General features: G+C 34.7%; 1 protein-coding gene across 8 annotated transcripts; it reads right to left on the bottom strand.

Moving 5' to 3' along the window:
• Nucleotides 1-2,679: 2,679 nt before the first annotated feature.
• On the bottom strand, nt 2,680-24,853 carry LOC129807822 (cyclic AMP response element-binding protein B). 8 transcript variants are annotated; one of them, XM_055857335.1, is made up of 6 exons: nt 24,586-24,853; nt 23,531-23,708; nt 23,324-23,467; nt 23,055-23,223; nt 15,908-16,048; nt 2,680-3,043 (listed from the first exon to the last, which is right to left on the bottom strand). In XM_055857335.1, exons 2-6 carry the CDS (start codon nt 23,672-23,674, stop codon nt 2,835-2,837), a joined length of 807 nt encoding a protein of 268 aa, XP_055713310.1. In that variant the 5' UTR covers nt 23,675-23,708; nt 24,586-24,853; the 3' UTR covers nt 2,680-2,834. The 8 variants fall into 8 exon arrangements, with proteins under 8 accessions (XP_055713310.1, XP_055713308.1, XP_055713311.1 ...); XM_055857333.1 differs by having other exon boundaries at nt 2,680-3,049; nt 24,586-24,748; XM_055857336.1 differs by lacking the exon at nt 24,586-24,853 and adding an exon at nt 24,024-24,300.
• Between the last annotated feature and the right edge of the window lie 452 nt (nt 24,854-25,305).

The raw sequence follows: 25,305 nt of genomic DNA, 5'->3' as shown, positions 1-25,305 counted from the left end.
AATCCCAAAATAGAAGGAATCAAACCCAAAATGGAAGCAATGAATCCCAAAATGAGATAGAATCAGTCCCAAAATGTAAGGAATCAATTCCAAAATGGAAGGAATCAATCCCAAAATGAGATAGAATCAGTCCCAGAATGGAAGGAATCAATCCCAAAATAGAAAGAATTAATCCCAAAATGAGATGGTATCAGTCCCAAAATGGAAAGAATTAATCCCAAAATGGAAGGAATCAATCCCAAAATGAGATAGAATCAGTCCCAAAATGGAAGGAATCAATCCCAAAATGAGATAGAATCAGTCCCAGAATGGAAGGAATCAATCCCAAAATAGAAAGAATTAATCCCAAAATGGAAAGAATCAATCTCAAAATGAAAAGAATCAATCCCAAAATGGAAAGAATCAATCCCAAAATGAAAGGAATTAATCCCAAAATGGAAGCCATCAATCCCAAAATGAGATATAATCTATCCTAAAATGGGATACAATTGTGAAACGAGAGGATTAATAGCAAAATGGATGAAATCAATCTTAAAATGAGATAGAATCAGTCCCAAAATAGAACAGAATTTTCGTTTGAGAGAAAATTAATCGCAAAATGGAATACAATTCTTAAAATGAGAAAGAATCAATCCCAAAATGAAATGGAATTAATTCTAAAATGGAAGAAACAAATCCCAAGACAGATTGAAGATATAAATCCTAAAGTAAATGAAATCAATCTCGAAATGGGATTGAGTTCTCAAATGAAAAAGAATCGGGAAGGAATAATATCTCAAAATCAGATAGAATCAATCCTAAAATGAGATAGAATCAGTCCCAAAATGAGATAGAATCAATCAAAAATTGAACAGAATTCCGAAATGAGAAAGAATCAAACGTAAGATGAGATAGAAGCAATCCAATGTTGGGATAAAATCAATCCCAGAATTAATGAAATAAATTTAAAATTTGTGATGGAATCAATCTGAAAATTATTAAATGAAAATCAATCCCAAAATGAGATAGAATCAATCCCAAAATGCGATATAATATATTTCTAAAATGTAAAGATCAATCCCAAAATGGAATACTTCAATCGCATAGTGCGATAGAATAAATCCCAAAATGGTATTGAATCTGCCAAAGATTAGGACAAAATCCGCTGAACCAATCCCAAAATGAAGTAAAATTAATCGCGTGGGATTGATTCGACCACTCAATGGGTTGAAATCAATCCCAAAATGGTATTGAATCTGCCAAAGATTAGGACAAAATCCGCTGAATCAATCCCAAAATGAAGTAAAATTAATCGCGTGGGATTGAATAGACCACTGAATGGGTTGGAATCAATCCCAAAATGGCATTGAATCAGTTCTAAAATATACAAGAATTAAAAAACTGTGATAGAACCAATCCCATGATACTATAGCTTCAATCCCATTTCTAAGTTTCAGGATACTTGTGGGATTGAATGGTATTGAATTAATCCCATTGGTATTGATTGAGGATAGTTCAGAAAGGCTCTGTGAGCATTTATAAGGCTTAAAATATTCGTTTAATCGTAGCAGCTAAAGGGGGCGTGGTCTAAAATGATTTACGGGCGGAGCTTAATTGCCTTCGTGCAATGTGTGAGATTTTCAAAGAAAGTTACAGTAGAGCAAAGGAGTCCTCGAATACCAAAATTCTTTCTGGTTTTTCTTTTTATTTTGCTCTTGAAAATTATCCTGATTCTTTTTTGTCTATTTTTAGTATTTTTCACAGTCATAGCAAAAATATGGTTATTTTCTATTATTTCTTTTTCTTTTTGTATCTCTTAAATTTTCTCTTTCACTCTACATATTTTTTTTCTCCATTTTTTTCTGTCTATACCCTTAATCTCCACAGTAATATATTACAGTAATTTCTTGTGTATGTGTGTGTTTTCTTTAAGTTTGATTACACCTCAAACAACTTAATACAAACTCTCTTACACATTTAATTGTTTTTTTTTTTACTTAGTGGTTGTCTCCTAAGGGGGGATATACATTTACAATTGGGCATTTTTTTAATAACCACCTCGCTTTTCCTCATTTATCTCTTGTTACAAGTAGTTAAGAATAATTTATATATAGTTCCTTCATTTTTTTTCTTTAAATTTATTTATATAAGTTTTTTTTCCTTTTATTTTAAAATTCTCTCTTCATTCATTTAAATTATCTATTTACACAAAGAAGAAGAAGAAAAGAAACTTTCATCATGAAACAAGCTTAAACATCTGTGATTTTTTTCTTCACATTTTTTTTTACTTTTGTTTTACTTAAAAGATTCATCATTATCCGCTAAATGATCATTTTCCCTCGTGGTCTATCTGCCTGTTTGGTACTTTGTTTTTTTCTTTTTTGTTTGTCCACGAAAAAGGAGAAACCGAAGATATTTCATTTTTGTTTTCTGTTTTTCCTCAAAAAACCCTTTTTTCTGCTTTCTTCCGTCACAGACAAAAATTGTACAACATCCAATAAGAAGTTTTATTTTTATTTTTTTTTTAAATTGGAAAAAAGAAATCATAAAACAATTCCCCTATTCGTTGATATTTCAATGACATTTTCTGCACTTTTTGTTTGTTTTTTTTTTGTATGACTTTTCCTTTTCCCTAAACTTTAGAAATTGCTACAGATCATTCGTAAATTTTCTTCCTTAAAAAGTTTGTCCATTTCTTCATTTAAAAAAAAAAATCTGATCTTTTTGTCTGAAAGAAATTCTTCTTAAAAGGACAGAAGCAAATTCCCAGGAGGATGGTATCGAAGAAGTAGCAGAAGGAAATGGTACATCCAAGTGGAACAATGGAGTAGCAGGCAAATGGCATAGGCCTGGCCTCAATCATTCTTTGTCTGACAGTAGAGCTCCTTGAGTGTCTTGAGCTCCTCGATGAGCGCCTTATTTTGATTTTCAAGCACAGCAACTCGATTCTCCAGGCACTTGATGTACTCCTTCTTCTTACGTCGACATTCTCTGGCCGCCTCACGGTTCTTCTGCAGCCTGATCTCGCGCTTTCGCGACTGATCTTCCGCCAGCACCGGACCACCTAAAACTTTAAACGGTCAATTTACATGAATTCCACTTTTTGCAATGGCCCCTCACCAAAATCTTCCAGTTCTTCTCTTTCTCTCTTTTTTTTTACTAGAGGAGGTATTTTTTTTTGGAACTCCTTCTTTACGTCCACCAAAGCTCACGATTATTGTAAAAAAAAATCTAAATAAAAATCTAGGTTCTTCCAAAAAGAACCACCGCCATGTTACAAATGATGTTGCATCTGGCAACTCCAATACGATAATCTTTCAAAAAAATCAAAAATTTAATACTTGATTCAATGAAAATCAAAATAGAAAACAGAATGGCAAAGCGTCCCAGGCTTTGCCGAATGCTCGAAGTCGTAACTTAGATGCTAACTTAGATTGAAGTAAAACTGAAATCTATAGTTACTAATGATATTGTTAAAGTTCTTAACTTTTATTATATCTAAACACACTTTATAAAACAGTAAAAATAATTAAACCTTTACAGTTGTCAAAAACTAGTTAAAGAAATACCCTGGGTTTTCTAAATTTGAAAAGAAAAAGTAAAAATGTGTGAGATAGTAAAGATTTTCTCTAGTTGGCTAAGTGCTCGATTTTCGTTTGAACCTCAATTTCGAGGTAAAAAAACAATCTGAGAGAAAAGTTGCACATGGATGAAAATGTAGCTGATTAAATTCTCTATCAAACTCACAAAACAGATTGTTAGGGACAGTCCTAGTTTTCGACATATTTTTCATTAAAGTTGCTAAAAAGTTCGATTTTTCCATGTTTTCTGACATTTATGAGACTACAGCGCCCCTGGTGTCAGTTGTACGAACTTCATCTGTCCAAATGATTATCGGGCATGTAAAGAAGAACAAATGTTTCCATATTAAGAAATAAATCGGTTCAGCAGAATCGGAGATATAGGCACCCAAGTATCAAAAAACGGCAAAAACGGTTTTGCCTTGATTCCAGGCGCAAAAACAAAATGAAATCAAAATGATAAGTATTTAATTTTTGGCAAACTTTATTGAATAGTTGTGATAATTATGATCCATAATGAAGAGAGCGAGGACAAGTACCACAATCGCAAAGAAAGTGGAAGCCGTCGAGCAAGTTCAATACTAAAAGTCGTTGATCATTTTAAAATAGACATGGACTATAGTGCGACCCAAGTGTCAAAACTGGAACCAAATATGGCCTATAGCGAGGCTCTACTGTATCGGTAAATAACCGGTTCATTACCAGTTCACAACCGATTTAAACCAATTAATAAATCACTCAAAATATTTCCCAAAATACAACTCAGTAGCAATTCAATTGAATTTCGTATAAAAAGTATTTATCGGTTATGAACCGATTCATTACCGATTTAAAACCGATTGAAACCGGTTCGGTTTTATAGGCAATTCCAAGATCTTTCCAACGAGCCCAAACCGTTATTAGAAATGATTCAACGGTATTTTCGTATAAGGGCGAAATGTTCGCGTGGGTAATCTCTAAAACATATCCGAAAATAAAAAAAAACACGATGCGTTTTCGAGCAATCCCAAAAGAAACATGGTTTTGGAGGGGAAGGGAAGGGGTGGGGGAGAAATGAGGGGCATGTTAACGATCCTTGGGTCGACTTATGGGGGAGTCTCTCGAAGGTCTCAAGTCGCTATCTCTTACCGTTTGGCCTCTAGAGCTAGCGAAAGCCGGACGGACAGACGGACAAACAGCGTGACGACATTTCTCAGAAATCGTGTGAAACCTGAAGATTTGTTGACAAAAGTGATATCCGGGGGTTGGAAAGTGGAAATTTTGGAGGGGGGGCGTGAAAAAATCGCGGAATTATTATATACTGCTCTCTCCGTGGAGTTCCAGCAGTAAAACTAGGGGAAAAATGTCATAAAATCGAAAACGTGAAAAGCTTTAAGGAATTGAAGCAAAGCAGAAGGGGAAAAGCTTTCAGGCTTCGCACATATTTTACCTTCGAATACAGTAGAGTTCCTCAAATTTGAACATTGGTTGTGAAATTCACTTTCCCTAAATTCAGAAAAATAAAGAGAATATATCGTCGGTTGCGTCTACCTCTGTCGTATCTGCATTTCTTTTGTGTCAGCATTTCACGCAAGAGGTGACGTCTGTATTGTAGCTTGCACCGAATGCAGATACAAAACAAATGCAGATACGACAGAAGTAGACGCAACCGACAATATCAATGTAATTTATTGAGAAATAAATGGAATTTGTTGCGATAATATTAAAGAAATACCAGAGAAAAATGGTTCTAATTCAGACCCCGCGCAAAGCTTTCTTAGCATAACCTCAAATTTTACATTTTGAATTCAACCGTCGTTCAAATTTGAGGAACTCTACGGTACTTCTTATTTTTTCCTATAGGGGAAAACGCGCTACCTTCGGATAACTGAACCTTCGAACAATTCATTTTTTAAATTGTGTTTCAAGTGAATTTGGCCCAGTTTAATATTATATTTTAATAGCTACAGTAAAAACAATATGAAATTGGCAAGTTGAATTCTATTAGTTGAACTGAACTAGTTAAAATTTCGAAAAACAACCTCTGAAAAAACAACTTTTAATTGAAAAGGCATTAGAATCGAAAATTCAACTTGCTTGTTTTACAACTTTGCTTACTACGATAATCATTGCAAATTTATTACAATTATCGATGCTCTTCTATTACACGCGATAATCGTAGTAATTATTTTTTACTGTGTAGGCTTTTTCTGGGACTTCGTCTCGATTGGTGACAAGGATGATGTCTTTTCTGGGTACATGGATAACAGAGATAACACACTTTTAGATAACTTTATAGCGATTAACAAAAACTTTCTACAATAAATAATTTCTTTGGCTAAGCACTTTTCTTTCTTTCATATTTGGCGCTCTGATGTGGCTGCCTTAACTCCAGTAACTCCAGTTCCTGTAAAAAGGAAGCCACATCAGAGCGCCTAAGAAAAAAAAGAAAGAAAAGTGTTTACAAAAAGAAATTGTTTATTGTAGAAAGTTTTTGTTAATTGCTGTAAATTTATCTAAAAGTGTGTAAGTCCCAGAAAAAGCCTAACATTTTCGACCAGTTGAGAAAGTGCGTAGAGCACCGAAAGCTCTGGGAAGAAAAGAATTTTTATTCTGGGTTGAACCTCCTCCCATCTGACGATCACCGGATTTGTTCTTTGATCATTATGCATCCCCAATTAAATTCACCCCTGTTAATTTCAAGATGGTTCAAGCCAGCCCGTTTTTCGGATAAATTCCATTAAACAGGGCAGCTATAATCTTGCTATAGTTAGCACAGTTGCCTTCCCCTAGGCTTTAAATTTTTACCATGAATAGCCTACATAAATCTCCTTAAACTTAAGAAGTTTGAAGGAATTTAATCAGACAAATATGTAAAATAAGAATAAGATATACAAGGGAAAGTGTATTACATCTTTGAACGACTGAAGCTCAGGACAAATCAATTTTTTTCTATTTCCTTTTGGATTTCACCCATGACTCTTTTCAAGAAATTTGTAACATTGGACTAAGTAAAATTCATAAAAAACATATTGAAAAAAAAATTGTTCAAAGCTTGACTCGTCTGAAGATAGCCCGCATGCCCCTATTGAAATTTTGTAATCTATTTTAGATAAAATTTCCTTTCAAAGAAGTTAATAATTTTACACAAAATAACTTTAAAAATTTAAGTATTGTTGATAATTTTCCAGTTTCCAATACATGGATCCGTTGAAAAAGAATCAGTTATCCGGTTTAGGATAACCAGGAATTCTTTAATAAAAAATAAATAAAAAAAAGTTCTAAACTAGATTGAAAAAATTACTACGATTATCACGTTTAATTGCAACACGACAATTGTATTTACAACAATTAACATAGCAAATAAATTAAGATGAAGTAATTTGGAATAAAGTCTGATTAGGAACTGTGAAATTTCGAAAGTTTTAGATAGCAAAAGGAAAAAACAACGAAGAAGTAGGGGAAAGTATTTTCTCTTCGAACGTTCATCATAATGTGATTTTTTTTAAATTCTTCTAAGAGAGATCCTAAGAGACTTCACATTATTCGAAGGCATGAACGTTCGAAGGAAGAGTACTTTCCTCCACTCTCGATTGTAAAGTTTTGTACTTTTTCGTGATTTTCTTTTTCTCTTCTACCATCTGAAACAGTGAGAAAATCTCAAAATTCCAAAATAGACATGATTCCGAATTACCCTATCTTACCCTACTCCATTTTCAGATGAAAATTGATCGAATATTGTTTGAAATTTGTTGACTGATACAATAAAAACCAAAATGCTGATTACAATAGGTGTGATTGTGTAAGAATCGCACATGAAAATGTCAAAATTTCCTAGTTCGATTTTAAAAAGTCCTAAAATAAAAGAAGAAGAAGAGTTTAATCGATAACCGTTGTAATATTCAACTTTAACCCTTTAAGGACGATTGGGTCACCGGTGACCCAAAAATGAAACTTTTTCTACCGTCATCTAAAGTTGTGTTTTGCTCTAAAAAGTCAGAAAAAGTGTTTTTTTCTGACTCCCGATTTTTTACCTTCTCGTCCTTAAAGGGTTAATAGTTGAAATTTCAAGCGATAATCGTTGTAAAATTCAACTTCGGGTTGAAAAATTAAATTCTTACTACGAAAATCGTTAAAATAATACTACGATAATCGTATTATATTCTATTTCAAATGGTACTCTGATATAAGTAAAAACTAGGTAGAATTTCTTTAGATGAATTCTCAAAATTGAAACAGCAATTGCTGTAATATTCCGCTATGAAAGGAATATGGGGAGGCTGGGCTACTTTGAACTGTGGGGCTACATTAATATGTATGATTTTTTTCACACAATTGTTTTGTCTATCTAAATTACATTTCGTTGAAGTCCAGTTTCCTTTAGAAATATGCGAAAAAATCGTATATCAATGTCTTTCACAGACCAAAGTAGCCCCACCTCCCCCTACTTTTATTTTAGGAAAGGGACAGATAATCCTAACCGGCTTATGTAGGTGAGATTCTTAACGTGAGCTAACTCGGAGTGCATGCAAATTCGATTTGATGCTGAAGTAGGGAGACGCCATTCAGTTATCTTGAACCAAATTCGTGCAATTATACAAGTTTTGTATTTGAACCAAAATGTCAAGGATTTGGATGAACTGACAGAAAAGTGTTATATGGGTGAAATGTAGACCAGAATGTTCTCTATAATTTTGCCGTAGAACATGATCTCATCGATTACTCAGAAGCCAAGATAAGCGAGGTTTTTTGTTTCTTAACTCGTTTTTTCATCCAGAGTGCCCCAAGTGTTCATTTGTTGAACTTCAACTATATCAAAGAATTGTTGTATTTTGCGGGACTTTCCATTTAAACCCTATTTTAAGTGTCTTGGTGGAGTAGAGGCAGTCAAATTGGCATCTGAGTGATTTCAAAGCGTTATTATGGGAAAAATCAATTTTTTCACACTTAAACGGCAAAATCGGAGTGATAGCGTAGTCTGAGCGGAAAATGATGTATGGACGAAATGTAGAGACAAATGTGCTCTACAATTATGTTGAAGTAATCATCAAAATCGGTTCAGCGACAGTCGAGATAATTGAGGTTATGTGATATTGAAATTGGTTTTTCGACTGTGGCGCCCCTGGTGTTGGTCCCACGAAGTTCAAACATTCTAGAAAGTTGTAGCATTTGGTGAGATCTTTCGTTTAAGCCCTCATTCATCAAAATCGGTCACATAGAACCGGAGATATGATTTTTTGAATTTCGTGAACTTTGACCCCTCATATCTCCGGTTCTATTGAAACCACAGCGCGCATACGCACCATTTTGGAAACGTCCTAGACTGGACTACAACATACTAAAATTTCATTAACTTGCACAATGCCGTTTTTGAGAAAAGTGACTTTGAATTTCGATGAATTTTGACGCTATCACAGCGCCACCTGTGGTGACTTTTTGAACTTCCATCTGAAAGTGCTCATCGAGGCGAAACCAAAAAGGTAAAATTTAGGTCGCTATGTTAATTAGAACCGGAGATAGAGGCCGGTCAATGTTCGAACTTTGACCCCTTATAGCTCGGGTCAGGGGTTATGGATCGACTTAAGGTTTTTTTTGTTTGATAGGTATAATCAACGGCTACAACATACTAAAATTTCAGCCCGATGCACAATGGAATTTTTGAGTTATTTAACTTTTAAGATTTAAAAATTTTCTTTTTAAAAAAAGCGCCCCTAGCGGTGGTTTTATGAACTTGCGATGTTAGAAGAGGAAATGGCATTTCACGAGAGCTTTCCAAAAAGCCCTCACTTTTTAAATTCTGACAATTAGAACCGGAGTTATGGCCATTTTAAGAAATTTTTTTTGGACCCTTATAGCTCGGGTCAGGGGAGTCGGGGGACCTTAAGTTTGGTATTGATGGAAAGCTCTAAGGCCCAGCTATAACATACTAAAATTTGAGTCCGCTGAATGCCATAGGGGCGGAGCTATTGAGAAAACAAAAAAGGGGGGTCTTCAAAATGGCGGAAGGAGGGGTGGGGGGTGGGGGGTCTATGCACCAAGTTGCAATTTTCACCCGATATACACTGCTGGCAATAATCATAGCTCCACTTTTTCATACTAGAAAACCTTTGAAAAAAAATTTTTTTTGGAAAAAAATAAAAATATCATTTGAAGGTATTTTCAAACCGATATGAAAAATTGCCGTTTGAATTTCATATCGTTAGAACTGTGAGTACTGTGATAGAATCTTTATCAAAATGGCGATTTTCGGGTGGCAATAATTATAGCTCCACTCAATAAATTTGGCTTCAGGGTATTTATTTTCAATCAGTGAAGGTAAATATCTTTTAGTAATTCAATTAACAACTTTATTAAGCTAATTAGAATCATTTTTATAAAATTTTTCATGAATTTTGCTGAAATTTTGTAAGAAAAATGTTTAATGAACAATAATAAGGGATTAATTAAGGTCTTGAAAGACATGAAAATTGACAACCAAAAAATTTCCATAAAAATGACAAGATCTTATCACCTTTCATCTGAATTGGTCCATATAACTGACATATTTGCATTTTAAACCACTCCCAGGGCTAAAAATCCTCTTTTGTTAGAGGCAAAAGTGTTCAATTTTCCATGTTAGAGTCGAAAAAAATAAGTTTTCTACCGAATTTTGATATAAAAACAATGCTGACTGCTCAGTCTCATCATGTTCTGTTGATTCTGCCCCAAAACAGAATTCCAAGTGACTAAGGTGGTCTTCAGAATACTGAAATAAAAAATTATCAAAAAGAAACTTATTGCAGTTTGATGAATAGAAGGCGTTTTACCTAATTTAAGTGGTACAAAATTATTTTTTTCGACTAAAACAATTGATAGGTCTTGTCTTAACTTGTTTTCTGTCTGAAAAAATAATTTTAAACCACTTAAATGACGTAAAACACCTTCTATTCATCAAACTGTAAAAAGCTTCTTTATGATAATTTTTTATTTCAGTATTCTGAAGATCACCTTAGTCACGTGGAATTCTGGTTTGGGGCAGAATCAACAGGACATGATGAGACTGAGCAGTCAGCATTGTTTTTATATCAAAATTCGGTAGAAAACTTATTTTTTTCGACTCTAACATGGAAAATTGAACACTTTTGCCTCTAACAAAAGAGGATTTTTAGCCCTGGGAGTGGTTTAAAATGCAAATATGTCAGTTATATGGACCAATTCAGATGAAAGGTGATAAGATCTTGTCATTTTTATGGAAATTTTTTGGTTGTCAATTTTCATGTCTTTCAAGACCTTAATTAATCCCTTATTATTGTTCATTAAACATTTTCCTTACAAAATTTCAGCAAAATTCATGAAAAATTTTATAAAAATGATTCTAATTAGCTTAATAAAGTTGTTAATTGAATTACTAAAAGATATTTACCTTCACTGATTGAAAATAAATACCCTGAAGCCAAATTTATTGAGTGGAGCTATAATTATTGCCACCCGAAAATCGCCATTTTGATAAAGATTCTATCACAGTACTCACAGTTCTAACGATATGAAATTCAAACGGCAATTTTTCATATCGGTTTGAAAATACCTTCAAATGATATTTTTATTTTTTTCCAAAAAAAATTTTTTTTCAAAGTTTTTCTAGTATGAAAAAGTGGAGCTATGATTATTGCCAGCAGTGTATAACCTTTGCCGAAAACCGCAAGTCGATATCTTTTTTAGTTTAGGAGCTATTAAGCTCCAAAGAGCGGCCGGCCGGCCGGGAACGTAAATTAGCCACATATATATTCGTGATCAGGAAGTGCTGAAACACATTTTGGCCAAATTTGAGGTCGATCGGACAACATGAAATTTTGTTAGGATTATAGTAGGTGAGATTGTTAAGAATCTCACCTAATACTCTATACCCTTTAGGACTAACATTTTGAATTGATTTAAATCAAATTGAATCTGCCTCCGAATTAAAAGATTTTAAAATGCGTCCTTTTGATAGAGTTCTTTTGATAAACTTTTCTATCAAATTAGGAACCAAAAAAATCACATAAAATCTGCGATTCGCTAATGCATTAACATGAAAATTTAATATTGTGAAACTATGATTTTTTTTGTGGTACTTAATCTGTTTTCGACTAAAGAAGATATTAAAAGACATGTCAATATAAGTATTACTTCTCTCCAAACATGAGCTTTTCTTGAAAAACTGAAATATAAATATTTACTCGAAGTGTGTAGTAGACGTCATATAACAAAATCTTTGCGTCATTTGCCGCAAATATCTTGGGAAAAGTCAGTGATGTCATATTAACTTTATCTTGCGCAACGACTTTTATAATTAAACTTTAATGGCTCTTCACTTCCAAGTGAAAAATTTTATTGGTTTTACTTCTTGAAAATGCAATTAACTGTTTTCCAATGTTCAATAAAATCATTGAGAAGTAGGGTGAAGTCGTAACTTATGGCCTCTACGCACTATATAAGAAATTTATCTCAATATTTGGCATACCGAATGCAATTTGTCTAAGCCTGTTGATCAATAAAATTTCTCTAGTGTTAGAGAATTAGAGCCACATTAGCCATATATTCCGTCGCTTGTATCAGCAATTGTCGTAACTTACTTTGTACCTTAATCAACAAATCTTGTTTAGGGTAAATGTCCTAATTCAAAACCATTTCCAGGCACTTTAACTTTGACAGAAGATTCAACACATTAAGTTCATATTTTTTCTGAAGAGAATTACATAAATTTGCTCCTTGACTCTTCTAGAACGTTACAGTTTAGTGAAAATTCTTATAATTTAAAAAATTTTTAAATACAAGAAAAATACGCGAGTGTAAAATGCTTCTATTGGAAACATATTAATCCAAATGGAGACAAGAAAAATTTTCTAATTGGAGACAAACAGTGTAAGTGAAACCGCGACGAAAGGTTTCCCTTGTTGTTCCCCTTACAAAACCTTGTTGAGTTGCTCTTGAGTGCAGGATTTATTCTTTTCTCCTTTCCCATCTAAAACAATAGGAAAGTTTCTCCAAAAAAAAATCATATTTCCGGGGTTTCCTATTGAAGCATTTGCAGATACTTGAGAAAAACCCTTTTTGTTCACGAAATAGGTAATTATTTCATTTGAAAACTTTACGTAACGTTAACAATAAAGATTAGCACTTAATTTAACTAAAATTACCCAGAAATATGACATAAATGTTAAACAAAACGAATAAACAACAGTCACCTCATTGTGTTTTTCATTGTGTTCGATGAAAAATTCAAGGGTGAAAATGTACACTTTTAATTTTTCTGAGAAATTAACAAATTAAAATTTGTGAATATGAATGGATTCTCGCTTTATTTGGAGCAAAATTAACTAAATCTGGTATAGAAAATATATAAATATAATAATTTAGTAATGAATTTATCATGAAAATAATGACGTTTCCATTTGGAATAGAGAAAAAATTCCATTTGGAGCTGGTTGTGAATTAGCTTAATTTACCCTAATATCAAAAATAGTAGGGCGGAGTAACCACTTATCGCCACTTTTAGGAAAAAGTGAAGTTAATTGTATTATAACATTTGACCTCTTATTATTAGATAACTCAAATTTGATACAAGGCTACTTAGATATATTGGCTCTAGATTCGTAAAAACAATTGTCCTACAATTTAACGCGAGAGTACCTAAAAAACTGGTTTTTATTAACAATGTAAAATAAACACTCCGTAGCCAGTTTTTACCACTTTTCGCCAGTTCTGCAACCACTTCTCGCCACCCACTTGGAAAAGTTCAAACTCGATTATTTTGAGCAATATTATGCAAAGAATACATTCAGCATTTCTTTTTCCTCATGATTACCTTATTAGTACTCATATTAAATGATTTTTCTTCACTTTTATTTGATAAATCAAACTATTGGACTATTGCAGATAGTAAGCAAAGTAGATTTAGCAATTGAGAATCTATGAAGTGAAGTTAGCGTCGCCTATTGAAAAGCTATGGCGACAAGTGGTGAATCAATTTTAGAATATTACCACTTTCCGCCATGGCTCATTTTTACAAAAAAATAATATAAAATGAAATATTAACTAATTAAATACAAATTTTATGTATTCGCCGAATGTAATTAAATGTTCAATAGGCAAATTGCTTATTCAAAAATTAAATTTTGTTCGATAAAAGTTTCATGACACTTACTATATTTGGTAAAAAATATTGGATTCGACGCACTTGCTTAAAATATTCCTCTCAAAAATGCTCAAACATTTAAATTCAAAACAAAAAATTAGTGTTTTTCGACTCTATACGTAGCATAAATCGTGAAAAATAGCGATTTCAATATACGTGGCGAGAAGTGGGGCACTGGCGAGAAGTGGTGATTCCACCCTAGGGGGAAGTGTGGTACTTTCGGACGTCTAAAGCTTCGTACAAAAAAATCATTTTTTTTCTTTTTTTGTGTTTTTTTTTGTGATCTTAATGGATTTGTTTTTCGAAACTTGAGTTGTCCGAAGGTATCGCGCTTTCCCCTTAATGCAATGATTTACAAATTAGTATCTAATGACTCCGGCACACTTTTTAGATCAAGAAAATTTCATAAAATCAAGATTTGCCTCCCTCTTTTAAAAGATTTGCATAAGTGCATTCTGTGTATTTAATTTGGTTTGATGTTCAAAAAAAGAAGAAGAGTGTGAAAGCCTAGGATAGTCATATACAGAACTTTTAAGAAAGAAAGGGATACGAACTTTGACTTCATGAAATTTTCTCAATTTTCCTGATCTAAAAGGTGTGCCGGAGCCATAGGGTAAGTGTGCCAAATTTAGGCATAGTTGCATGCAAGCGTCAAAGTCTCGAGTTTGAAATGTAATATCTTTAATAGAAATTGATTTTTTTATTCCTTCTACTTTAGAAGTGTTGCTTAGAAACTTGTAGACAGTTTACCGTCTTTTTTTACTTTCAAATCGTTCTTAATACATTTTAAAATGAATAAAAATGTAGACATAGCTTTGGTGCCCTATTTCGGCCACCTTCATTCTCATAGTTCCTTGTCCTTCGGAAATTCTTCCAAGGTCTTTTTCACGTCATCTCGTTTGACAAAGCTACATTTTTTGTTTTTCTTTTGCATTGTATAATCTCTAGAGTACGTAAAAACTAAAAAATCATGGAAATTCGGGTTACAGAAAAGGTGGCCGGAATTGCAAGCTGGCCGGAATTTGGCACACTTACCCTATAGTAAAGATTTCAGATCAAAAGTGAAAATAAATTCAATTTTTTACATTAATGATTGAATTTTAATATTTTTTATTTTTCCTTTTTTTACTGTTCGAACTCAAACAGAGAGCTTTTTTTTTTTTTTTGTATCCCCCCTTCCCTAACCCCCCTTACCCAGGTCTTAGGTCATGAGACCTATTTTGACCATAGTTCCCGATATTCACACAAACACCTAGCACATTATCAAACAGAGAGCTGTGATATATTTTTTAAGCAAAAACTTTTTGGAACAAAATGCTACATAATTTCAATAAAGTAAAAGTTATCATTAATTGGTATTTTCCGAAATACTTCTTAAATTTCATGGATCATATTGTCAAAATGATAGAAATCGTAAATAAGGGATTCTGTGATTCCATATGATTCCAGTGATTCCAATTGATTCTAGTGATTCTGTATAGATTCCATTTGAGATTCTATCAGAATCTAATCAGTGATTCCATGGATTCCATGGATTCTAGCGGAAAAATGTGTCGGTATTCCATACTAGAGTAACCCCTTGAATTTTCCTGATCTAAAAGGTGTGCCGGAGCCATAATAGAGTTGCAATAAAAGTAAAATTACTTTAAAACTCTCAATTAATCAATTGAAAATATGAGCCTATTTTATTGGATGGCTGTAATAAACCTTTTGGCATTAAATTGGCTCTCAATCCGAAATATGCAATATTCATGTTTAATTGAATCTAACATATTGGAATACCAGCATCACAGCATGGTACTAACAATAAGAGATTTAGAGAGAAGCCCAAATGAATACAAATCAATTGCAAAACGCATGATTAATTCACAATTCAGTGCGTCAATCTTCAATGTAATTGCTTTTCTCTCCATGTGAACAATTCTCAACTTTAGGAGGAGTATGAGAATTTTCAATTTATACTCAGAAATCTTGAATTTCAAATTAATCATTCAGACGCATTTGGAAATGTGAGCTTATTTTCTTTGGTGGATGTCAGAAGGAGTTCCTCCTTTTTTTTTGATTTTTTTGAGAAAATCCTCCCAACGTCTGATATTTTTTTTGTGGAGGATATCACTCATCCTCATCACTGGTTTCTCAAACACACTTCTCTCGCTCTTTGCATCGCAATCCGCCACGAATGGCGTGAAACACGAGGCGCAAGTCTCACACGTACCAGGTACAAAGAACTGCCCATCCTGACCCTGGGTATATTGCACTATCGTACCGCCGCCGCCGGGAGTGGATATTGTGTGTAAGCTACCAGTTGCGTCACCGCCCTGGACGTTGGTGATTTGCAATGTGGTCGTCGGCAGGACTTTGGGCGCGCCGCGGACAAACCGAGAAAAGAAATATTTTCATTGGTTTTTTTGCCAGTTAGTCAGTGGACCTCTCTTTTGTTTTCTCATTTATGCTTAACTTGCGAATTGTGTATTTTTACTTAAACAATGGATTAGTTAAAGCTCTATCTTTTTTGTTTAAATTTCTTATCAAAATTTAATAACAAAAATAATCAGATTAAACACTTTTTTTGGCGCATTTTTGGTTGGGCGAAGGAGATGCAAATGAGCGAGATGATGGCAAAAATGAAGAAATTGATTTTTTCTGTTTTGTCATTTTTTTTGTTTATCCTTTTTACATATTCATAGAAAATAGAAATTCTGCCTTATGGGGTGACCAAGTCCATATTGAGATTTGTTTGTCATAGGAAAATTCCCAAGTAAGCCCCCTCGTGCAGTGTACAATCGATTTTAATCAATACACAAATGACGCGACTTGTTCTTTCGTCCAAGACAAATTAATTGCAGAAAGAGAAATTTTGCTAGATAATCTCCACTTGGGATTTAGAAGCATGACTCAGACAGATATTCTTGTAGACATTGTAAGACATATAACACACAATAGTTACATATCGGAGGAAATTTTAGTGGGTTAAAATGTTGCGATAAAAGAAATCGTTGGGAAGCACACCTTCGAGAATTCTTCTAATATTGATTAATGTGCTAAAAATATTTTCCCAATTATTCATTTCTATCACATGAGGGAAATTTTGTGAATTGGATTTATTACTCATTTTAACACTTCCATCTGATATGTTAATCTAAATAGATCTTATTCACGTTCAATCCATCATGAGAAACGCTAAAGTGATTTTTTATCCAAGATACAAAACAATTAGCCAAGACACACACCACAAATATAGGGTGGAGTAATCGCTTTGGCTATTTTAAGCTCCTATATCGGTTTCAGTAAGATCTAAGACTGGGTGAACAAGAAATCATCCTTAATTCTCAAATACTGGGGTAGAATGATAACTTTTCGATACTATCGAATCGATAGTCCAGTCGAGCCATTAGGAAATCTTTCAAGCTTTCTATATCTGTTCCAAAGTAATCAACATCGGTTTAGCATGGAATTTTTTAACGGATTTTTGAAAGGAACCTTTTTGAGTTTTTGAGACTAAATAGCATTTTCTATTCAATTTTTTAACCCATTCAGTCAATGTACCAGAAATACTTTAGATAGAATGTTCATATTTTGGGATTAGTTTCCTACAGATTAATAGATGAATTTTTTGAAAAGAAAGAAATTTTATCTATTATGGGGGCGCAGGGAGCCCCTGTCAAACACACGTCTTAACGGTCGCTGAATTTAAATTCTGTGCCTTAATTGATTACAAACCCTATTGATTTAGATAGAGTAACTATCCAATAAAACAAATTGGCAACTAGAATTCAAATCAGGAAAGAGGATGAAGGCCAATTTTAACAAATTAGATGGGATGTCGAATTTTCCGTCCGCCATTTTGAGCAAAAATTTTGAATGATCTTCCGCGAAGCAAGAAAACAATAACAAAATGTGTTTTCATCTCTGTCAGACTATTTTTCCCAAGTAATTGAAGAACTAAAGTTACTAAAAATCCATTCTCGACAGCAATTCGGATAAAAGTTGCCCAGGAATAAATTATCTAAAATCACTCAATTTGCGTATGATGTATAATACCATGGTAAGGAATGGGTTAATCGATATTCCGGCATTTTCTTTTAAGCAAATTCTTGTAGACAGCTTGTACACAATTAAGAAAGAAAGTTCCAAAGGAAAATTACAGCTGCTTTTGATTCCTAAATCGAAAAACTAATGAAGTCAGCCATTCCGAATTACTTAAAATCATCAAAATCGGATTAATATAGAAGTTATGCAGATATTTCAAGTAAAGTCAAAAGCATTTTTTGGTTGAAGATCAACGCAATCTCCTCCAAGAAAAGCTACTCCAGGATTCATGAGAACCTTTTCGTACTGTTTCGAAATCCGACAAAATTTCCGAAATCGGCGAAGAAATGCATTTAAGAATACTTAGGAGGCAATCTCCGTCCGTTTGTGTGAGAATCCTGAGATCCTCCGGCCAAAATTATAAGATTCCCAACCAAAAAAATCCCACAGATTTACGTCATCACTCAATCACTGAGAAAGACACAAAACGCGTCGAAAGCTCTGGAAAAGAGTTAAGTTGTTTGAAAGAGTTAAGAAAAGAGTTAAGTTCCTTTCGACAATTTCACTCCAATTAATCGACAAATTTCCCCACGTATTAACACGCCCTTAGTGGATTGTCAAAGTGTCATAGCTACTCCCACGATTTCATCCAGGTTTGCTGGAGGCAAAGGGAAATTATCCGTGTTTTGGGAAATTATTTCCACAGATTATCTCCCTTTCGTATTATTTCGACTCTTTCAAGATTTTGACAATTCGGAATTTTAAATTTCGGGATTTTGGCTGCCATCTTTTGGTTTAACTTTCTTTTGTTTCTTTTCAATGAGGGTTCTCGGAAAAATTGATCTACGATTACATGTTAAGATCAATTTAATAAATCGCTAAAATTGCTTGTTATTTGGGATTGGGAGATCTCGGGAAACTGGGCTAGAGCTCCAGACTGAAACCTGTATTAAATACTTATCTAAAAAACGAGAGCTTAATGGGGCATTTGAAACTTGAGAAGAATTCTCTCTGAGTTAATAGTAAAAAAAAATATTCCAAGTTGCATTCTTCAAGAACCAAGGCCTTTTCAAACTTTGCAAAAACACCGCATAACCGCTTGAAAAGAGAGAACGGAGAAAGATAGGGTAAGTGCTCATAATTTTGGACAGTTTCTAAATTTGGACACTTTGAGGGTAAAATTGGACACTAAAAATAAATTGATTAAAATGATGGATTTTTATTCCAATATTTGATGAAAAATGAATTCTATCTAAATATTTGTTCTTTTTGGAAGATTTTGACACTAAATACGTTAAATTTTGAATATGATTTGAGTTGAAATTGCTTTGTTGAAAATTCAGTGTGAGCAATTGCTTACGAGAAATATGACAGAACTTCGTGGCTTACTTCAGTCTTATTTAGTTTTGGTGAAGTACTAACAAAGTTTGTTCGCTGTTTTTGAGTGATATTATTGAATATTCATTGAATATTGTGTTGATTCACGTTACTGATGATTTGTACATTTGACCTGAAGTGAGATTTGCCTTGTGAATTAGATTTTTCGTGTGAAAAATGGGAAATGTTTTAAGACATTCACCAGTGAGGTGATGATTCTTATTTTGGACAGGTGTTTTTCTCACGAAATTTCGTGAAGTTTTAGCTTTTGTGATGACTAGGTTGGACAAATGCCTGGAGAAACAAAGGAGCATCATCTCTACGAAAGAGATGTAGCGAGAAATGTCCTGAAAGGCTCCCGGAAAGGTCAGGGAATGAGCGAATCCGCACGTACTTGGAGTATCGAAGTCAACTCACTTTAATGAATGATATGGAAAGTTTCCGGGCTTCTGTGACATTCTACGTTTCCCTTACATGAACAGGAAGAGGACTTGGTAAGATTGGTTCATCAAATGAAGAACAATGGGCATCCTATTGAGGCGGATTAGCTGTCCAAATTTACAGTCAAGTTGGACAAATTAATAATCAAGTTGTCCAAAATAAGAGCCAAAGTCACCTCTACATATCAATTCATTTTTAAACGTATTAAAACTAATTTTAATAAAAATAAGTCGATAAATAGCTTGCTAAGTTTCTAAACAACCCTTCTGAAAAGAGAGTAACAAGAAATGTCAATTAGTATAGAAAATATCGCACTTCAAACTTGGAACTTCGATGCTTATAAGCAGACTGTCCAAAATTATAAGCACTTCCCCTATGGCCTTACGGTTTTCATTAATTAATAAACTGAATCATTCTTTCTGATTTTTCGACCCGATAAGAAAATTAAAATAAAAAGACCATAACTGCTATTTTATAACGAAAAGTACCCTGAAATCCTATAAGTACGACCCATCAAAGGTAAGAGCGCTGAAATCGTAAAACCGATTTATAAAATTTCAATTTAGAATTCAATGAAATTTTAATGGGTTGTAGGAGAATATAGCATTGGCCGTGATGTTTTCTCATTACCGAATTCGTTATCGTTTAATAAGAAAACCAGTGCACAGTGGGGCCAAGACGGCCAAAACCTATTTTTTCAACCATTTTTAATCGAACCAAAATTATGTTTATTTCATTCAGCGATAAATGAAGAACATTTTCCCAAATTTTCATTAAGATCGGTCAAAAATTGTAGCCTATAGAGATTCTTAAAGTCACCTTTTTATAAATTTTTTCGTCATTTTTGGCTTTTTAGCGACGTTTTTATGGATTCTAATTGATATAGCCAAGTATACTTTTCTAAAGAAATTATGCCATATTTATTCAGAATGCAAACTGACCATTTAAAATTGTCCTCATAAGGATTTACCAGGATTTCGACTCATATAATACGTATTATTTGAAATAAATTTCAAATTCTTGAGATTCATCAAAGGTTCTACTTATGAAGCCGCTACTTTCCGCTATTCTGAAAAGCTTTTTTTTCCTTCAAATTTAATCTACTTTCAGGAAATATTGACTTCATTTTGCCCAAAAGTTGCCCGGGGACCCTTCCGAAGCAATTTTCTGAGACTATGCACACCCAGAATGAGGTTTTATTTAGTATCTAGGAGCAAAGGGATTAAAGATACAGACTTGATATCTTAGGAGTACCCCCATAATTCGACTCAAGAATCGTTAACATGCCCCTCACTTACCAGCCCCCACCCACTCCCTCCTATTTAACCGTCAAAACCATTTTTTTTTTAGGATTTCTCGAATTTCTGTTTTTTGCGATTTTTATTTCAATTTTGGGTATGCTTTAGAGATTACTTAAGATTAGTATGTTTTAGAGAATATTTTAGGATTATATATGTGCATAAGAATTACTTCTAATAACGGGTTTTCAAAGTATAGAAGTTTAAAAAAGCCCTAAAGAGCGTATTTCTTTACCGCATGGTATCATGTTTGAACTCGTCAGAAAGGTTTTGGAATTTCTGACAAGTCTGAAGCGGTTTTAATCGGTTATGAACCGGTAATGAACCGATTCATAAATCACACAAAAGATCCCTCAAAATATAGTTTAAAAGTAATAGAATTGATTTTTGGACCAAAATTACTTATCGGTTATGAATCGGTTTATTACTAGTTCATAGCTGATTGGAGTCGGTTCAGGCTTGTCAAGAATTTCAAGGCCTTTCCAACAAGCCCAAATATGATACCATTCGGTTGAAAAATACGCTCTCTAGGGTCTTTTTACCCTTTGACCTTGAAAAACCGTTATTGGAAATGACTCAACGGTATTGTCGTTTAACGGCGAAATGTACGCCTGGGTAATCTCTAAAACATATCCAAAAATTAAAAAAAAAAATCGTACCACATGTTTTCGAGTAATCACAAAAAGACATGGTTTTGGTGGGGAAGGGGAGGGGAAGGGGAGGAGTGGGGGGAAATCGAAGGTATCATAACAGTCCTTGGGTCGCCTTATGGCGAGTCCTTCGAAGATTCCAAGTCTCTATCTCCAACCGTTTGCCTTACTAAATATGATTTCTTGGTGTTCATGTGCCCTATGTACGTTTTACCTTCCTTTCCCCTAAAATTTTTTAATTTTCATGACCATAAATGAATTCAGAGACCCCAAATTACCTATATATGACCTTCTTGCCTTAGAGTTAGGGTTTTTCCCGCATTTTGTATGGAGTGGCCCCACTGTGCAGTGGTAAACCCAGATAAGCTTATGGTAGCTGAGATTCTTTACAGGAAACCTCGGAGTGACTGCAGCTTCAAACTCGGTTTCTCGTTACCGATTTCCTTACCGTTTAATAGGAAAACCAGTGATAAACCCAGATAAGCTTATGGTAGCTGAGATTCTTTACAGGAAATCTCGGATTGACTGCAACTTGAAACTTGGTTTCTCGTTACTGAATTCGTTGCCGATTTCGTTACCGAATTCGTTGCCGATTTCGTTACCGAATTCGTTACCGTTTCATAAGAAAACCAGTGGTAAACCCAGATAAGCTTATGGTAGCTGAGATTCTTTACAGGAAACCTTGGAATTACTGCAATTTGAAACTCGGTTTCTCCTTACCGATTTCGTTACCGAATTCGTTATCGTTTTCGTTACCGTTTAATAAGAAAAGCAATGATAAACCCAGATAAGCTTATGGTAGCTAAGATTCTTTACAGGAAACCTTGGACTGACTGCAACTTCAAAGTCGGGTTCTCCTTACCGATTTCGTTACCGTTTAATAAGAAAACCAGTGATAAACCCAGATAAGCTTATGGTAGCTGAGATTCTTTACAGGCAATCTCGGGGTGACTGCAACTTCAAACTCGGTTTCCCGTTACCGAATTCGTTACCGATTTCGTTATCGACTTCGTTACCGAATTCGTTACCGTTTAATAAGAAAACCAGTGATAAACCCAAATAAGCTTATGGTAGCTGAGATTCTTTACAGTCAACCTCGAAGTGCTTGCAACCCGGTTTCAATTCGACTCGAATTCGAATCGCATCGAGCCAATTTTATCCATTTCGTCCGTGGAAGTCATCGCAGGATTTGGGTATTATCGATGTTATTAAACTTAAGGCCTCTACACATTGTGAAAATTGAACTTTGAAACCAGTAGCCTTATAAAGCCCCAGATCCTATGCCCTGTGAACCAAGGAGACCTATGACAAAGCAAGAAGAGAACAGATTTGACCACTGAGGAAGGCTTGGAGTCTGAACCGAAAGCTTTGGGAAGAATCAACATTGTGAGAAATTTTCGTCAAAATTTGGCATTTTGAAGTAAATCGGTGTTCTTCCGTAGTGAATGTCCCATTCTCAAATGTTTTGGTCACCCCATAGAATAGCCACGGATAAAATATGCAGACGTGTGTGAGATTCCTGGGGAAATGTTTGTTTGTGCATGTAGGATTAGGGGTAAAGACATACCGGCTATATCTGGTCCACTGATCTCTTTCAGGATTCGATGATAGGATGGCCGCCTGGTGAGCAAATCTCTTCGTCGCTTTGGCGACTCATCGTCCGTTATGCTGTCATCTTCGCTATTTGTATCATTTACTTGTACTTGGGTAGGTGTTGTATTTGGTTCGGGTTTTATCTGTTGAGGGAAGATAGATAGATGAAGAGTTATTAGTTGTCCTTTGGAGGAGTTTTGCAGAAGAGGCTGGAGGGGTATAGTAAGGGTTTGTTCTTAGTACCTTAACTTGAAGCCCGGCCGGAGCTGTGTGTATCACTGAGTTACTTTTATTCACATACAACACACCCTTTGCGAGGGTCATCGGTTGCAAATTGGTCGCTGTCTGGATCACGGACGATTGATTGGCCTGAATCACGGACTGTGACTGTGGAAGATGAGGATTGATGTTTTGGGAATAATTCGTTGGGTATTGTTGATGTTGACCTACCACTTGAACAGCTTGTGTGGGGATAAATTGCACTATATTGGCTGCTGTGGTCAGAACGGCTCCGGAATTCGCCTCCGAGGGCGATTGTTGATCCGACAGTGGATCAATACTTGAATTTCCGTTTTCCTCCACCATGCTATCCATAGCACCTCGAAAGCTAAATCCTTCGTCTGCTCAGCTGTTTCCACAAAAAAAAAAAATAAAAATAAACCAAAGGAACCATTGATTATTCACTGTTCCCAGGGCCTTGATCTTGAGAACTTGGATGTAGGGGAAAGTTCTTGGAAGGTGCCAATGGATCCCACTCAGGTAATTCTTCAATTAAACCACCCTTCCTGACCCCTGTTCCGTGGCTATCACAAATTATTTCAATTTTTTATGTAACTCCCTCCAATAGCAAAACACAAATCTTTCATCAGCAAATTCATCTCAAAATCCCTTTTGAATCCCAATAAAATGCATAAAAAAACATTCCAATACTGCTTCAACTCACACTCAACACGTCGTAAGCGTCACAAATGACCGGGAAAATACAGCAAAATGATAATTTGTGGATGTCACGAAAAATTCAATGTTTTCTTCGGGAGCCATTTTACTTATGACACCATATTGTGTGTGAGCGAAAGAGAAGGCATGCGTCTTTTGGGGGCGAGAGAGGAAACATGATGACATTTTCCGAGGGAAAAAAGGTACCATTTTCGCACAGCAAAATACAACTTTAGCCCAATCTCAAACACTTCCAAACTACATAAATCAACCAACAAACAAACCAAGCAAACTGATAGCCAAGGACATTCCTCGAAGAAGTCCAAGGAAAGCAGATAAAATTGAGATGGGAAGTTTCTTGGTTGAGGAGAGAGGGCGCATGAAGAAAAATTTGTCTATGCATCAACAGCACAAAATACGCAACATTTTAGCTAAAAATGTCCATCTGGTGTACCTGAGCCCCCATGGGGAGTACTTTGGGTGCTTGATGGCGACCATGGGGATTGGGCTTTGGGAGAATTGGGCCCAAAAAGGGTGGTAAGTGAGTGAAAAAGTGAAAAAGCACTTACCAATTACGTATAAATCCGTCACAGTGTAACTACGTAAAAAGAGCCAGCCACGTCAAATTTTATTACATGCGAGGTGACGTCATCGTGTGACAGATACCCGAGTACTCTCCCATGTCCGAGAGAGCGCGAGAGCTTCCGGTGGGAGAGCGAGAGAGAAAGAGAGACCCTGAAGCTCAAACTCAATGGCATGAAGTTAGCTAATATAGTCAAGAGAGATTTTGAAAAGTAACTGATACACTGTTGTGAGTCTTTAGCTCTGTCATTAATCTTGGTTTAACTACACAGTAAAAAAATAAGTATCACTACACAGTAAAAAAATTTACAACCATTATGGTTGTGAGTTTTGTGTATTGACAATGTTGTGTATTGTCAATTTGTGTATTTTATGAAATGGCTTTCCTGTCTATACCCAATGGGCAAACAATTATTCCGACTCAAAAATGACTGGGTTTTGTTGTACAAGAAATGGTCAAAAAAATTACTCCTAATTGGAATCTTAAAAATTAGTCGTATTCGCGTCGAATTTTAGTCAAAGCATTCCTCAAAATTGAGTTAGTAATACATTTGTTATTTTACGTGCTTAAAATTTACTCTAACATGAAGTAATAAAAACGACACCAAGGGACGGTCCTTTTCCGTACGAAAAAATGGCGCGCCAAAAACAATGCATTTGCCATCCTTCTCTACCGCATATGTGCGATATCGACGTACGTACTCTCA

Source organism: Phlebotomus papatasi, chromosome 3 (genome assembly GCF_024763615.1).
Source record: "Phlebotomus papatasi isolate M1 chromosome 3, Ppap_2.1, whole genome shotgun sequence".
Taxonomy (NCBI): Eukaryota; Metazoa; Arthropoda; class Insecta; order Diptera; family Psychodidae; genus Phlebotomus; species Phlebotomus papatasi.
The sequence above is the reverse complement of the archived record's forward strand: the minus strand, read 5'-3'. Positions and strand labels throughout refer to the sequence as shown.